This window comes from Cyrtonyx montezumae, unplaced genomic scaffold (genome assembly GCF_038088225.1).
Source record: "Cyrtonyx montezumae isolate F1298 unplaced genomic scaffold, pur_monq_1.0 scaffold_16, whole genome shotgun sequence".
NCBI classification, from domain to species: Eukaryota; Metazoa; Chordata; class Aves; order Galliformes; family Odontophoridae; genus Cyrtonyx; species Cyrtonyx montezumae.
Window position 1 is genome coordinate 4773209 of NW_027071892.1, and position 15389 is coordinate 4788597.

Sequence of the window (15389 nt, forward strand, 5' to 3'; positions counted from 1 at the left end):
GCGGCGAATCGCAGCGCGGTGTGTGCGTGTTCCGCGCGGCTCGGGCCGGCCGTGACAGCGGGCTCGCTCTGAGGGCAGAGCGGGCAGAGCCCGGGGCCGCGCGGCTCCGGCCCCCGTGCTGCTGCTGGTCGGTGGTGTGCAGGTGGGCTGTAAGAGCGGCCCTCCCGCTTAGCGGAGGCTTTCGGTTCAGCTAAAAGGAAAGGGGGAGGGAAGGCAAAACGTCCAGAAGATGCGTTCATTTGGGTGCGGTGAGCTCAGCTGAAACGTGTGTCCCCCCTGGATCCTCACGTGTGATTTAGTGCAGTGCGAGGAGCGGGGTGCCGGGCAGCTGGTGCTTCGCGGTACTCGGGGCCTTGGGGCTGATGGTGTTCGGTAAAACAGAACTTCTGCTGCTTGCAAGAGCCAGTCAGCTGCTTTGAAGTGGCGGTTACCACGTTTAGCGGGGAAGCTGGCAGCCCAGGGATTGTCCTGTGCTTTCCCCTCCCTCCCCACACCTCCCATCCTCCATGTTGTTTCGCTACCCTTGCTTTAAAACATTGTGTTTGATGACATCTCCTTCTAGAGATGATCTTCTCATCTTCCTTTAGTGACCTGGGTAGGATTTCCCAGGCTGTCAGCATGCTGTGTTGTTAGCTCCAATGAACCTTTTCTCTATGTCCTCTACAAGAAATGATGGCAGACCCAAAGTCCTGAGCTGACATGCCCGTTTGGAGCAAGAATGTTGTTCATGTGCCCAAAGTGTTGGGGTCAGCGATGCATCTGGAGTCCCCTAGAGCTCGATGAGGTGATGGGTGTATTTCTGAAATGCAAAGAATGTCACAGCGGTATCTCACTGAGTGTGTGGAGGACACCTGTGTTGGGTTAAGGTGTAGTCTCAGTTTTGGTACCAGCGTAATGTTCCTTTAGAATATTTTGCACGAACCTTAACATAAATCCCTTTTTTGGCATGAGCAATTCCTAGATTGGTAGCCAGATAGAGGCACACTGCCTTGGTACGACTTGGTGCATGTGCTGGCCAGGTAGGCTTAGCAGAGAGGTTGACGTCAGGCTGTAGAAGTGAACGTGTGTCCTGTGGGCTGTTCAGCACTCAGCACCTGAGTGCACATCTCTTGCACATGGGGAATACCACATCCCACAGTCCTGGGAACTGCCCATAGTGTGGGCTGGGGGCTGTCAGCCTGGTGCCAGTGGTGTCGGTTGCACTGAATGCTGGATGTGAGGTTTTGAGATGTTTTCTGTTGTTTTTAGAAGAGGAGGATCGAATATAATAATCAGGCAGGTCAACATTAGCAACTTGTAGCCTTAGAATATTTGTTTATAGTGATACTTAATGGATTTCTTTCTCATCTGTTTCAGCAGAACGGACGTGTTCACCTTGGCGATACAGATATTGGCGATCTGAGATTTTGGTGCTTCCCCCGCTGTTCAAGCAAGCGGAAAAATGAATATCCAGGGGAAGGGCTTCCCTCTGGACCTCGGAGGAAGCTTCACTGAAGATGCTCCAAGGCCACCGGTCCCCGGTGAGGAGGGTGAGCTTGTGTCCACAGATCCAAGGCCAGTCAGCCACGGTTTCTACTCCAGTAAAGGCGACGTTGTCAGAAATGAGACCTCCACCGCAACGCCGAGGCGCTCTGATTTGGATTTGGGGTATGAACCCGAGGGGAGTGCTTCACCAACTCCACCCTACCTGAAGTGGGCTGAGTCTCTGCACTCCTTGCTCGATGATCAAGATGGTATCAATCTCTTCAGGACTTTCCTGAAACAGGAGGACTGTGCGGATCTGCTGGACTTCTGGTTTGCCTGCAGTGGCTTCAGGAAGCTGGAGCCATGTGTGTCCAATGAGGAAAAAAGACTCAAACTGGCAAAAGCCATTTACAAAAAGTACATTCTCGACAACAACGGCATTGTGTCCCGGCAGATCAAACCAGCCACAAAAAGCTTCATAAAAGATTGTGTCATGAAACTGCAGATTGACCCTGACATGTTTGACCAGGCCCAAACTGAGATTCAGTGCATGATAGAAGACAATACCTACCCTTTGTTCCTTAAGTCGGATATTTATTTGGAATACACAAGGACAGGTGGGGAAAGTCCAAAAATTTATAGCGATCCGAGCTCAGGGTCTGGGACAGGTAAAGGGCTCCCTGGTTATCTGCCTACTCTGAATGAGGACGAGGAGTGGAAATGTGACCAAGACACCGAGCCTGAGGCCAGCAGGGACTCGGCTCCCTCAAGCAGGCTCACCCAGAAGCTGCTTTTGGAGACCGCAACCCAGCGTGCCACCTCGACCCGGCGGTACAGCGAGGGCAGGGAGTTCAGGTATGTGAGTGTGCTGGCCAGGCCCTTCCTCGGGGGCCTCCGGGTGCCCCAAGGGGCTGCTGTGAGTTTGGAGGTGCTGGGAGGTGTTTGGCAGCTGGGAGTTCTTGGGGGCTGGCTGAGCATTGGCGTGGGATGGTGTCACGTGGGCTAGCAGCTCTATCCGAACGTAGTGTGAGTTATTTGAAGAGTGTCTTTGGCTGTTCCTGTGCTGTCCATGTCCTGCAGCATGTTCTTTGCTGTGAGAAAGTGCTGCTAAACGTGGTCTGGGTGTAGGTAGGAGGTGGTGGTCGGTGCAGGGCTGTGCGCAGCCCTGGTGTGTGCTGAGCGAGCAGAGGGCTGTGGTGTTAGGCTGGCTTGTAGTGGCAGAAGGTCAGTGTTCAGTTACAGGAGTGCAGATGAGTATAGCTTGTGGTAAAACCCCTTGTAAATATACAAGGAAATGGTGATGAGCCACAACTAGAGGCTGCAGGAAGCTTGTGGGAAATACCCTAACGTTTGTAATGCGCACATGGGTCAAATGGGGTTCATGGTGCTCCCTATAAATGGTATTGCATTGCAGTCGAGATTTCTGACAGCGCATTCCGACTGTGTAAAAGGAGGAATCCCCAAATCCAGTTAAAGCTGTTCCATGTTGCAGCTTTCCCCCTCACCAATATATCATGTTTTTTTTCCTCTAGAGGAGTTGCTCAGTTTTTCAGGCTGTGCTTTTCTTTGGGTCCCCCACCCACCCTGGCCAACACGCGTTTTGAAACTTGCTGAGAGCTCAGTTAAAATTCCAGACAATTAACTTAGCAGAGAGTTCTCTGGGATCAATAAGCGTGCGTGTGTGTGTAACCCTTGCTGAATCAACACAACACAGCCAGACACACATTCCTCCTTCTTTAAAATAAAATCTCCTTATTTGAAGACCTGCTTAGGCTGTGTCACTCTGTGAAGGTTATGAAGTGGAGTAGTCGAACTGTCCTCTTCAAAGCTGCATTTCTGTGCTTCATCTCCCTGCGCTGTCCCTTGAGGTGGGCAGCTGGACATGCATCCTGCCCTGCTCAGAGTCTTGGTGCTTTTCAGATGGTGAAATGGTTTCATTTTGATGCCTGTTATACAGATTTTTAGGAGGGGACATTGCATGTGAAACTTGGGATTAAAAGAATAAAAGGGAATTGGTGTGAACTCATGCTGTTTTAGTCAGGAGTCTGAAAAACAGAGTCCCAGGATCCTGGGGTTTTCCCATGGAGTTAATGTTTGTTGCAGTGGGTTTGCACCGAGTGTTGGGTACTCACTGGATAGGATTAGAAAAGCCCACGATTCAAATATCCTTTTATTTAAGCAGGAGTGACTTGAGATTGACAATAACTTGCTTGAGTTTCTGGTCTAGAGCAGGTAGTGAAAGCCTGTGTGAATGAATAAGAAATATACACTTTACGCATTACCTGAATGCATCCATGGCCCAACTTGGAAACGGTTCAGAAGTACGTTATGAGATGGAAATATCTTGGGGTGGCATTCCTCAGCCTCGTGCTTTTCCTTGCTAGATTGGAGCAGCGTGAAATAAAATCTTTACCTAGGGGATGGAGGTCAGGAGAAACGCGCTGCTATTAATTTGTTGTGTCTGACAGCCTGTCATTGTGGCTGCAGACGCTCCATTGACCTGCTGGGTCGGGAGGCAGGGACGTGTTTACTGTTCTCACCAGAGCAGGAGTCATTTTGAAGCCCGGAGTAACTGAAAATAAGTGATTATTTATTTTAAGTGCTGCTCTGTCAACCGCAGTAGTGTCCGGAGCATCTCTGTGGGAGTGATGCTGCCTGGCAGTGTGAGCCATGCGTTCTGTTGTATCAGTCTGCCGAGGATCGCTGAGGAGTCTTGGTTGTTCGTCTCTGTGCAAGCCCTTGTGGTTGGAATAGCTTGCTTCCTGAACGCTGCGTAGAAATAGCTGCCTGGAACAGACTGTTTTTTAAACAGTGGCATCTTTATCGTGCAAACATTTCTGCTTTCTCCTGCGAGGAAGAGCGTCGGAAGCTGGTGGAGCTGCGTGCAGCAGCTGGAAGGCTGGGGCTGTCCCCGTTTGGTTTGAGCATTTCCACAGACTTCATTTTGTTGTTGTTGTTGCTTTTTGTGGAAGAATCTCTCGCCTGTGTTCCTGAGGGAGTGTCGCAATGAGCTGTTCCACATTATATCTGAAGGCCTGTTTAATCTTCACGGGATTGAACGTCTATTCCTTGGCTTCCATGGAAACTCCAAATAAAGAGGAATCTGACCAGATGCAGTAGAAGTGTGTCTCTGTTAGCAAAGGAGCATCTTGAATCCGCTCCAAATGTTTCTGCAGCAGAAGGTTCGTAAATCTTAACGCTGTACTTCTGTGCCCGTGAGTGTTAAAGTGCAGAAGACAACACATTATTAGTGCTGGGCGTTTTGAAGGTGTGCAAGTGTGCACGTATGTGAGAATATCCCAAAGCCAAAAGCACCGCTGTTACCCACTGCGTTTTTGTACGCGGAGGAAAAGGCCAATAGTCATTATAGTTAGGCTCCTGCAAATTAATTGGACATTGGTTATGGATCAGTGAACTTCAAAGAGGGCAACCCCCGAAGATCTCAGGCATTAACTCACAGCTTCCGAAACCGACACTAACGTGGTTATGAGCGCGGCTAAATCTTTCATTAACCTTCTTCTGACACACCAGGGCTGGGTCCTTCAGATACGAGGAGCAGAAATGAACGCCGTGCCTCAGAACCGCCTTGCAGCCTGGTTTTCAAGCCATATAAAACAGACATGTTTTAAAAATTAGGGAACCCGGCGTGTGATGCCAAGCTGTCACATCACGGCTGCGTCTGCTGCCTGCGTGGGTCCCTCCTGGCATCTCTTCAGCTTTGCATCAGAAGGGTTTTCCCCGTCTGCTCCCAAAAACCTGCGTTCCTGGGGCTTTGGGGAGCAGTGCTCACAGGCACTGCCTTTGCTTTCCTCCAAAAGCCCAGAGGTTGGGGTTAGTTCTGCCCATTGCTTTGGTTTGACCTGCGTGTTGTGATGTATGCGGGGTGTTAAAAATGAAACCTGGGAGAGGGAGTTGAGAGGATGGGTGATGGTGTTTGCTTCCACAGTGCTGAGCTGACCAAGCTCACGGCTTTCCCCATGTCTTGGTGGCTTGAGTGAAAAGGCCACATGCCACCAGGACACTCCTTCACTGATGCCCATGCGCTGCAGCCAACCTGGGCACACGCAGGAGCAGCTCTCCCCAGGATGCAGCCTGTTCTTCATCACAGTGCAGAGCAAGAGGAGCAACAGCTGAGGGAGGCTGTAGCGGGATACAACGCCTCTAGTCAGAGACTCATTGCAAACCTCAGTGAGTAATGTATTGCAAGAGAGAGGAGCAGCGGAGCCTGGTTCAGGGCAGGTGTGGGATCGCTGCTGCCTAGGTTACATCAGCAGGCTGACAGTCACAGGTTTGGCCTGCATCAGGAAGGAGCTGAAATTTAGCTGGCAGACTTAATTCTGAGGCTTGCTGCTTCATTAACCATTAAATATTAAATTGCATGCTTCTAACTCAGATTGGAGCGGTGAAGGAGTTGGAGTTAATTGTGCCGAGTGAGTGGAAGGCCAGAGATGTGCAGTCACAGCAGCTGGTGCAGAGCAGTCTGCGTTCAGGCTGCTCCGGGTGTGCACTGCCATCTTACCAGCACGAGTCTGTGAGCTGAGCCACTGGAGCTTCAGGAGACAGCTTTTGCTTGGAAGGAGCTGCTCATTAATGTTGTGCCTGTATGTAACAGCAGAAAGAGAAGTGTTGGCACCGAGGGTGGGTGCGTCTGACCCTGAGGCATCTCATTCAAGCACTGTCAGCATCCGCGGAATGGAAGATAGACAAGTGGACACGTTCAGTACAGGAAGTAGCCAAAAGTGCTGCCCACCACCTTTGCCTGACTCAGGTGGCATCTCTGCTTGCTTGCTCTGTCTTTTTTTTCCCTTTTGCTTCTTAAATCTCTTTTCGTGCTGTGCGTCATACTCATTTTGTTGAGGAAACACTACTAGTGCCCCAGTGGTGCTTCCTTGATAAGCAATGCTGCAGTTAGCCTGGAAACATCCAGGAGAGTCCATTTCTTAATATATTCACATTTTCAGTGGCTTGGGACGAGGCTATCAGAGAAAACCACCCCTTTTCTTGTCGGCAGGAGCAGAAGTGCCAGACAGCAGCACTTCTCCTTATACCATGGGCAGAAGGGCCGCTGGGCTCCGCGGGCTGGGGTGGTACAGCGAGTGCATGGCTGCTGCCTCAGAGTGCGGGGACCCCTTGGGTTGTGTGGGTCTGTGTGATGCCAGGAGCACTATTTGGGTCCCATTTCAAATTATTTCAACTCAAACAAGCCCTAAACTTTATTTTTTCCAGTGGTGACCCTGCATTTCTGGTATGGAGTACTGGCTGATGACTTGGCTTGAATTAAAACTACTGGGCCTGCAGCACCACTTGTAATTGTTGCAGTCCCCAACAATGTGAAGAGCAGTGACTGTTTCCAGATTGAAGAAGGTTATAATAGAATAGTTTGAGTCCTGCGTTGTTCTTGACAGAAGTTATGGTTGTAATGAGGGATGCAGGGTCTGGAGCTAATAGCAGAAAGTGGTTGCGTTGTGACACGAGAGCTGTAAGGTATACAGGGCGAAGACACACTGTGTTTGCACAGAAGTTACACCAGCTTTTTTGAAATACATTGTTAAGCTGATGAAACTTCAGCATGGAAGTGCTTACAATAACAGTGTGAGGCATTCATACTGGCATTTGCTACAGATTTTTTTCCTATCTTCACGCATACTTATGGCGATGACGCAAATCATGAAATCCTGTATTTTGGGAGTGAGGTTGCAGGTTGGGCTGATTTGAGCTCTCTGTTTGGAAGGAACTGTGCGCAGAAAAGCAGAGTGAGAAATGGATGTGTCCCAGGAAGCTGAGGAGCGTGGCCAGGAGGTGAGCCACGTGCTGCACCTGGGGTTTGATCTGCAGTTCAGCCTCAGCTTGGCTTTATGTTTTAACAGTTTCTTTGTTGTCACTATAATGAACGAATCCCTTGAATGATTAGTTACTATTGGGTGTTTTAAAAGTGACTGTCTCTTGGATTTGTTCTCTTTAATAGTCCTAGATTTATAGTCCTTTCTTTAATAATCCTGGATTTATTAACAATCGGGACAGGGTGTGAAATCCTGTTACACCAAGCTTTCTTGGTGAGAAAAGAGCTGAGGAAGATGCAGGAGTCCTGGGGAAGCACATGCTGGCCTCATGTTGTGGTGGAGCTTCTCACCTTTCCCACTGAAGCTCTGGGGATTCAAAAAGTGCCCCCAGAAGTAAGTACCGTGGAGCAACCTGGTTTAGTCTTGTCCACATGTGTAGTGCAGAAAATTGCTGTTTAATTTCTCAGAACAGAGGTGCTCGTATCCTAAATCAGTTCCTGGAAGTATCATTGGATTATTAGGCTCATCCTCAAATCCATTAAGCAAATTACAGTTAATCAGTCAAATAAAAGAAGAAAGATCTTTTGCAAGGCCCTGCCTTTTGAGCCGCGTGGAGAAGCTGTAGCAATATTTTAATTTTCTGTCTGTCAGTGAACATATTCAATCACTTCACTTCCTTGTGGAGGACTGGAAATTAGAAACTGAGGTTAATTATCTGCATTAAATGAAATATGTGACGACCACAAAAGCGAAAACCTTCACAATTCGGTATGGTCTGTTAAGCTAGGCAGACTGCTTCAGAAAGAGAAGGGTGATTTCTTTTCCTTGTTTTGTTCCAATTGAAGGGTTTTAGTCACAGTAATTGAAATGATTAAAAAGTCAAATTGCTTGTGAGTGTAGTTCTGAGCATCTCTGAGTAGATGCAATGGGTGAGAGCTGCAGCAGCAGGCGAAGGGTATGTGTGGGCTCGTAGTGAGCCTTGTGGGCTCATAGTGGGCTCATAGTGGGCCTTGTGGGCTCATAGTGGGCTCATAGTGGGCCTTGTTTGTGAGACCTTGTTGGGTTGTGCTGGGCTCCTGGGGTTATTTGGTTGCAGGGAGTTCTGCTGTTGTAGCATGCGTGTAGCTCGAGCTTGCAATGGCCTGGGAGACATTTCTGCCACTGCTGGAGGCCCTCAGGACTGCAGGAAGCTTTGCAGCATCACGGTCTGCACACAGAGGTTTCCTTTTGCTGTGTGTTTCAAGTGTTTTTCCTGGGGTCGCTCTCAGAAAAGGAACTGTAGCAGGTCGTGCTTGTGCATGGAAGCAAAGCCATCATTACTCTCAGGCCTTGTGCGAGGTTTTCTCAGTTATAAGGCAGCGATGAATTTAAGAACTGCTGTAGTTTTAAGTCAGATTATCCAAATTCTGTAAATCCTACATGGAAATTGGATTTTACCTTTGAAGGCTCCAGAGTGTGATTTTCTGGTAAGGTCTGGAGTTCTTTGGTCCTGTGGCCCCCAGGATACAGCTGCCTTCACAGTATCAGCTTTTAGAATGTGTTGAGCTTGTTTAGATCAAAAACAGTGAGAGGTGGGGGAGAAAACTCTTTGAAATATTCCACTGAGGTGGTTAGCATCAGGACCTCATTAGTCCCTGCACTTAACTCCAGAGCTAATGACCTGAACCTACTGGGTTTTGTTTTTCCTTCTGTCCCTGTATCTTCCACCTTCCCTGTGCCAGGATGAGAGGGAATGGCCACAAGTTGTGCTGGGGAAGATTTAGATAAGATTTGAAGAAAATTTTTTTCTTTGAAAGAGTGGTCAGGCACTGGAATGGCCTGCCTAGGGAGGTGGCTGAGGCACCATCCCTAGCGCTGTTCAAGAAGCGTTTAGATGAGGTGCTAAGGGATTTAGTAGTTGGGTAGGGATGGTGATAGGAGGATGGTGGGACTAGATGATCTTGTAGGTCCTTTCCAACCTTATGAACCTATGAATCTATGAATCATGGACCAAGGAAGTCTGTCCGCTCCCTCTTTCCATCTTCCTTTTTGGTTTCTCTCTTTTTCTGTAGGCTTAGCTCTTTTTCATTTCATCTCCAGTGCTGGAAGGAGAGCAGTAGGTGTGGGAAGGGTGGAATTGCTTTTTTTTTTTTTTTTCCCAGCAATCTACACTTAAAGCAGTTTAGCTCTACTGGAAAACCAAGCCTTTGCATTCAATAGATTTACCCTTTTGAATCGTAAATTTAGGTCTTTTTCTTGGCTGGCAATCAGCTTCACAGACTGGGCGAGACTTATCTAGAAGAGTGGCTTCCTTGTTCTGCTGTTGCTGCCAGCCCCGTGCGCGTGCTGGCTTTGAGAGCTCTGGCCAGCACGTGTGTTCCTGTGGGATTGGTTTTCTGATGGCTGAGGACCTCGCTGGGCTTTCATAAGGGAAATGCAACTCAGCCAAGTGCGCAGAGCTGCTGGGAATTGCAGTTAGGGTGCACAAGGAGATGCGCTGTGTCTGTATCCTGCTGGAGCTCCCGAGTTTGGGTAGTGTTGCCCTGGATGCGCCTCATGGAGGTAAAAGCTGTAAGACTGTTTGGCACCAGATATGCAAACGGATGCTGGGACGAAGCGACTGTTGCCCTCGAGGATCCCAAAAGAGGAATCAACAAATAGAAATTATTCTATTAGCGGGGGGCAAAGTTCACAGGTTAACCATCATGTCAAATCAATGAAATGCAGCCTTGATCTCCTGCACAAGGGCTTTATTGTGCATAAAGAAGAGTGCCCAAGCAAAGACATCAAGTTCTTGCACTGTAACATTGCAGTGTCTTGAAGAAGAGGAAGCTTTTTACAGAATGCAGCGTGAAATGCCTCCATCAGACACCAGCTTCATTCCTGCTCCTAAAGATCATAAAACATGACCCCGGAGCCTTCTTGCTCTCCCTATGGCCAGACTTGGATTGCATTTCCACTGAGCGTGTATTTTTTTCAATTTAATATTTTTTTTTTTAATAAAATGCTCACATCTTCTGCTAAGAAGGCTTTTCTTTGTACTTCTAACTCAGTCCATGTGACTGTCATAACATTTATTTCCTTAGGAAATGAAAAATGTTCCTTCACGAGCAAAGCCACAAAATGAAGCTGGCAGGCTCAGGTACATGCAGCATGTATCTTCTGCTGCTCTGCAGGCGTGGGGCTGTGGCTATCCCCCCTCACTCCTTGGCTGCTTAGTCCTGCTCTCTGCCATCCTAAGGACAAGCAAAGGACTTCTCTGTTGTGGAAGCATTTGTATTTAATGTTTCTTTGAAGGTCTGCACACTCAGGGAGACTTCGTTTCCCTCTCTTGGGAAAAGCTGTCTTGAAAAGACACTCTTCAAGGTGTGCCAGGGCTAGGAAAAATCCACAAGCTTGAAACAAGATAGAAATAGGTGGCAAAGGATGCGTGCATGTGTCACCATAGTGGGGGATTTGTCACACCATAAAATAGCGTTGTGGTTTTCCCCTCAAGGTGTGTGCAGGGAAGTCTGTGGCCTGGGGTGCTGTGAACGCTGCTGCTGGATAAGGCAGAGCATCCTGCTGGCCCTGTCCTTGTCCCTGCCTGCTGGCTTTGGTTCTTCCCAGCACGGGCTGCAGGAGCCTGCTCCAACTGATCAGCAAACGTTCCTCCTTCTGGAGAGAGGGAGCTTTCCATATGGGCCTGGGAAAAGCTTTCCTTTTGTAATCCTTGAGATAACAGGTCACGCAGCTTCACCCAGTGATTCTTGCACAATAACTTGTGGTCAGGCTGAATGTGTCTATTTTAGAAAGGCATCCAAGTGATGGGAGGTCATGCAGCATTTTTGTTACCCATGCCTGTGGTTAGTTACTCTCACTGTTAGCAGTTCGCTCCTTCACACTCCCTTCAGGTTTTTGCAGCTAGAGCTTCTCGCAGCTCCCATTTCCAGCTGCTGCCTTTTGGTACTCCCTTGGCATGTTTGAAGAAGCCTGCTGAATGGGTGTGAATGCTCTCCTGAAGTGGCAGAAGCTTTGTTATGGAAGGCCCTTCGGTTTTATGAGACTTTTCAACCCTCCGGTCGACTATTAAACAAGCTGTAGCTTGTCACGGTTGACAAACCGTACCGCTGGTCTCAGACCTAACCTACCAGTTTAAAAGGCAGTATTCTTTTGTGTGTAGGTTTCTGGGTGGGGACCGTTGGCTTCTGAGGGAAATTAACTCGTGGCCTCTCTTTCTCCCTCCCACTTCGAATGAATTTAGTTTTCTGTTAGCTGTTGTGTCACTTCTGAACACCGAAAGGAAACGTCAGCCCGTGGTTCAGGAGGACAGTAGATGGGAATGTGTAATTGCAAACAAAATAATTAAAAAGAAAAAAAAATCAGCTGTGTGATTAGCAACTGGAGATAAACTGTAGAAAGTTTTTTAGGATGATTCATCTGTAATTATTCCAGAACAAGTCAAATTTATTCTTATGCTTTGGAGAAGAGTTCTTGCAAGCCTGGCCCGTGCTGTTTATACACCTGAGTAAATGGCTGTGTCAGCAGTTTGTTGGAGTGCTCCAGATCTAAATCCCTTCAAAGGTAAACGCAGCACACCTTTGTCTGTGCCGGGGCTCCTGCCTTTAAAGTGCAGGCAGGTGAGGTGGGGCTCCTGCCTTTCAAGTGAGGTGGAGCCAGTCCTGGCGGTGGCTGTGGACAGGCAGGGTGCTGAGCTTCTGTAGGTTCTCTGTAGGTTTTTTCGTGTGCTCTCTGGGATGCAGAGACCAGCTGCATCTTTTGCACGGATTTTAGGAGCCTTGGAGTGCATTCCTTGTGGCACAGCACTGCAGCTGCTGGCGCTACCTGCCCAACCAGGCTGAAGTTGGTATTTTATTTTCAGCTCTCTCTTTTCCATGGAAGCTAGTCTGCGCTGAGAGGCCCTTTTCAGATGCTTCTCGTGCTCTGTGATTGCCAGGCAGTTGGAAACACGCTGTGCTGAACCGGCTGAAATCCGTTGGTGGCAGTGGTTGTTTTTGTGCTGGCTGCTCACCGCCCCGATAAGCATCCACAGGGCAGGGCTGCTGGGGCCAGCAGGGCAGCACGCCGTGCTCAGCCCGGCCACAGCGGGCGTCACTGCGGAGCAGTGCGTGGTGTTTCCTCACACCTGGGCCGTGTTTTCCTCCTGTGAGAGCCACGCTGTGGCTGCACCGCCTCTCCCAGCAGAGCAGGGCCATGGGCCTGCTGCAGCCCCAGCCTGCCTGCGTGCATCCGCAGTTCAGGTCAAGAGCTCAAGGAGGCTTTTCTGATCCTTCAGCAGCCCTGGCCGAGCAGCCAGCTGGCCCCATCTTGATCTGTTTTCCTTTCTTGTTGCAGCGCTTGTGCTCCCCTCCTCTGGAGCTTCTATCCCTTGCAAATGTCACTGCCTTGTGTTTGGCATTCTGGGCTGGGCAATGTGATTGGTTGGATATGTAATGAGAGCTGATATCCCACCAATCTTACAGGGCAGATGATGGCCTTGCAGTCCTGCAGTGCCTTCCCACAGGTCTTCCCCAAGCTCAGAAGGGTAGATGCATCCTGCAGCTCGATCCTCCTCCTCTAAAGTAAGATGCGTCTGACAGTCAGTGGGTCATATGGGTTTTGGTCCCTGATGGCGATGCCCTGAGTCAGCTCTGTGAGGCCTGCTCTCTTTCTCACCTCATGTAGGTTCTTCTGTTTGGAGCTGTCAACCGCATTGCCACCAGTCAAGCTACAAGCAACCCTTTTTCCATATTAATTGCTGTCTGTGGCTTGGCAGCAGTGGTGCTAGAAACCCTCCCAAGTAGCCCATCTTGGGCTGTGGACTTGGGTGTAGTGTGTTGCCTCAGGTGGTATGGAGCAGGATAATCCTCTCATTTCCCGGCTTTGGAAATCATCCTGCAACCTGAGCTGAAGAAATAGGGTGGGACTGGAGCCAAACCTCTTGTTCCAGATGGGACAGTAGTGGCAGGAGTACCTTCTGCCCACAGAGCTGTTGAGAAGCCACAGACAGAAATTAGCACGGAAGAAAATTGTGCTTCCTTTAAAATTTGAACTTTGTAAATAATTTTCCTTTTGACATTAAATATATATCCACCGATATGCCAAGTGAGCAAAATCAGGATTGTAGAACAAAGCATCTGCAATTGTATAAATGTGTATAGTTAGCAAGTTAATAAAACCAGCAGGTTTGTCAAACGGAATCGCATTCAGCTGACATAGCTGAGTGTGAACAGGATTTATAACATCAGGGCAGAAGAAATCAGCTAAACCTATGTCAGCCCCAAAGTCCAGAGGGAGCACTGCAAACGCTGGGCCTGGGGCACTGCAGTGCTGGGGCTTGGGGATACGGGTTTCTATGCAGCCTTCCAACCTCTTCAGAATAAAGGCATTGGCAGTAAGGGACCAAAACACCTGCTTGAATGTTGAGTGTTTTGTCTTTACAGCATGCAAGTAAGTATAACATGGATTAATTAGTCTGCTTTGTTGATCAGGGCTGGAGCACTTCTCCTGTGAAGACAGGCTGAGGGAGCTGGTGTTGTGCAGCCTGGAGAGGAGAAGGCTCGGGACTCCTTCTTGTGGCCTTCCAAGTACCTAAAGGGATCTTTTAAACAGGAGAGAGGCTGGTGTTCACAACAGTCTGAGAGTGATGGGATGAGAGGAAATGGGGAGATTTAAGTCAGATATTAGGAGGGAGCTTTCTCAGAGGGAAGTGAGGCACTGGCGTAGGTCAGAGTGTCTTCTTAGTCCCAGAGAAGTGCCTTACCAGCTTGTCACTCTCCACTCCACCTCCAGCTTCCCATATGGACTGAGCACACACATGTCATTTTGTGGAGAGAAGCGTGTGAAAGCTTGTCCCCTTCTCTCTCAAGCACATTGTTGGCTTTCCTTGCATTAATTCTCCCTCCTTTCTCTCCCATTGGTCCCTCTGATGAAAGATTAAAATGGCTGTTGCAGTACCTCACCGTAGCTGATGATAACTTCACTTCTCTCGCTGCTTTTCTTAAAATAGTAAGGATGTGGGCCACGGCCACCCTGCATGGTGCTGACAGCTGTCCTGCCTCAAGCAGGAGGTTGTGCTGCTCTGGTCTTTGGAGGTCCCTTCTGACACTTCTGGTTCTTAAATAACTGCCAGGCACATCCTCGTCTGTCACATGCATGTCCTGAGGACTTCATCAGCTTTTATGTGTCAATTAGCCCTGCAGAACCATGTACTCTTACAGCTGAAATAATGACACTAACAGCTGTGTAAGTGTGGCCAGGAGACAGGGAGCCACCACTGGAAGGAATCGTGGAGTAATAGGAGAGCTGTGCTGTGTGGTGGTAGTGCTGTTCCAGAAACCATGTGAGCAAGGAGAAGGGCTTTTTTTCTGCAGAAAAACCTGCACTGTAAGTGAGGAGTGAAACTGCCATGCTGTAACAATCACCTTTGCTGGATCGTAGCCTTGTCAGCCTCTGCTCCTCTAGGGGGTCTTCTGAAATCTCCCGTCTAAAAGGTTAAGCTGTAAAAATGAGAAAGGCATGTTTCCTTTCCTACATTGTTTAATGGTTTTTAATTTGCTGTTTGATCTCTGTTCTGATGCACTGACTGTGTGGGAGCTGCAGTATTGGGTTACAAGTGGAGCAGGTGACCGTTCCTTTTACAAACTGCAAGGCTTAATTGAAATAGAGCAATGGGAGTTCACCTTTTTATTGTTGTTTAGATGTAGTAAATACGGGAAGATCCTCCCATACCTCTTTAAGTATCAGATGTGAAGTCTGTTTTGCTGGTGGTGGCATTCTCTGCAGGGTGACACTGGGAGGCCGTGCATCTCCCCCCCAGCGCAGTGCAGGTGGGATCAGGCTGGGTGCTGCTCTTGGAAATGAGCAGTGACACATTGCAGGAACTCGTGCAGTCTTTTTCAGAACCCAGCTTGAAAATTTTAAGTGCAGGTAGGGAAATACGTCACCTGTGTAGGTGACTCTGAATTACCTGCAATTTGCTGGGAGTCACCATTTCTGACTGCTTATTGCAACCGTAGATATTTGAGGAAGTTCTTGATTATCCTGGGCTTATAAAATGTAATAACTATTACTTAATTGTTGTCCTCTGTGAAGTACAATTACCCACAACACCGAGCTTTTTATTTATCAGTGCTGCAAACAGGAAATCAAGAATGTCTGATGGAGATAAGTTTGGCGACTCCACCA

At 48.6% G+C, this 15389-nt stretch overlaps 1 protein-coding gene across 1 annotated transcript in view; it reads left to right on the forward strand.

The window, feature by feature from the left end:
* Positions 1–1361: 1361 nt before the first annotated feature.
* AXIN1 (axin 1) overlaps positions 1362–15389 on the forward strand; it is a 66212-nt gene continuing 52184 nt past the window's right edge. Inside the window, exon 1 of the mRNA XM_065732398.1 lies at positions 1362–2319. Within this exon, the coding sequence (XP_065588470.1) occupies positions 1442–2319 (878 nt within the window). The 5' untranslated portion in view covers positions 1362–1441. The remainder of the gene's footprint in view (positions 2320–15389) is intronic.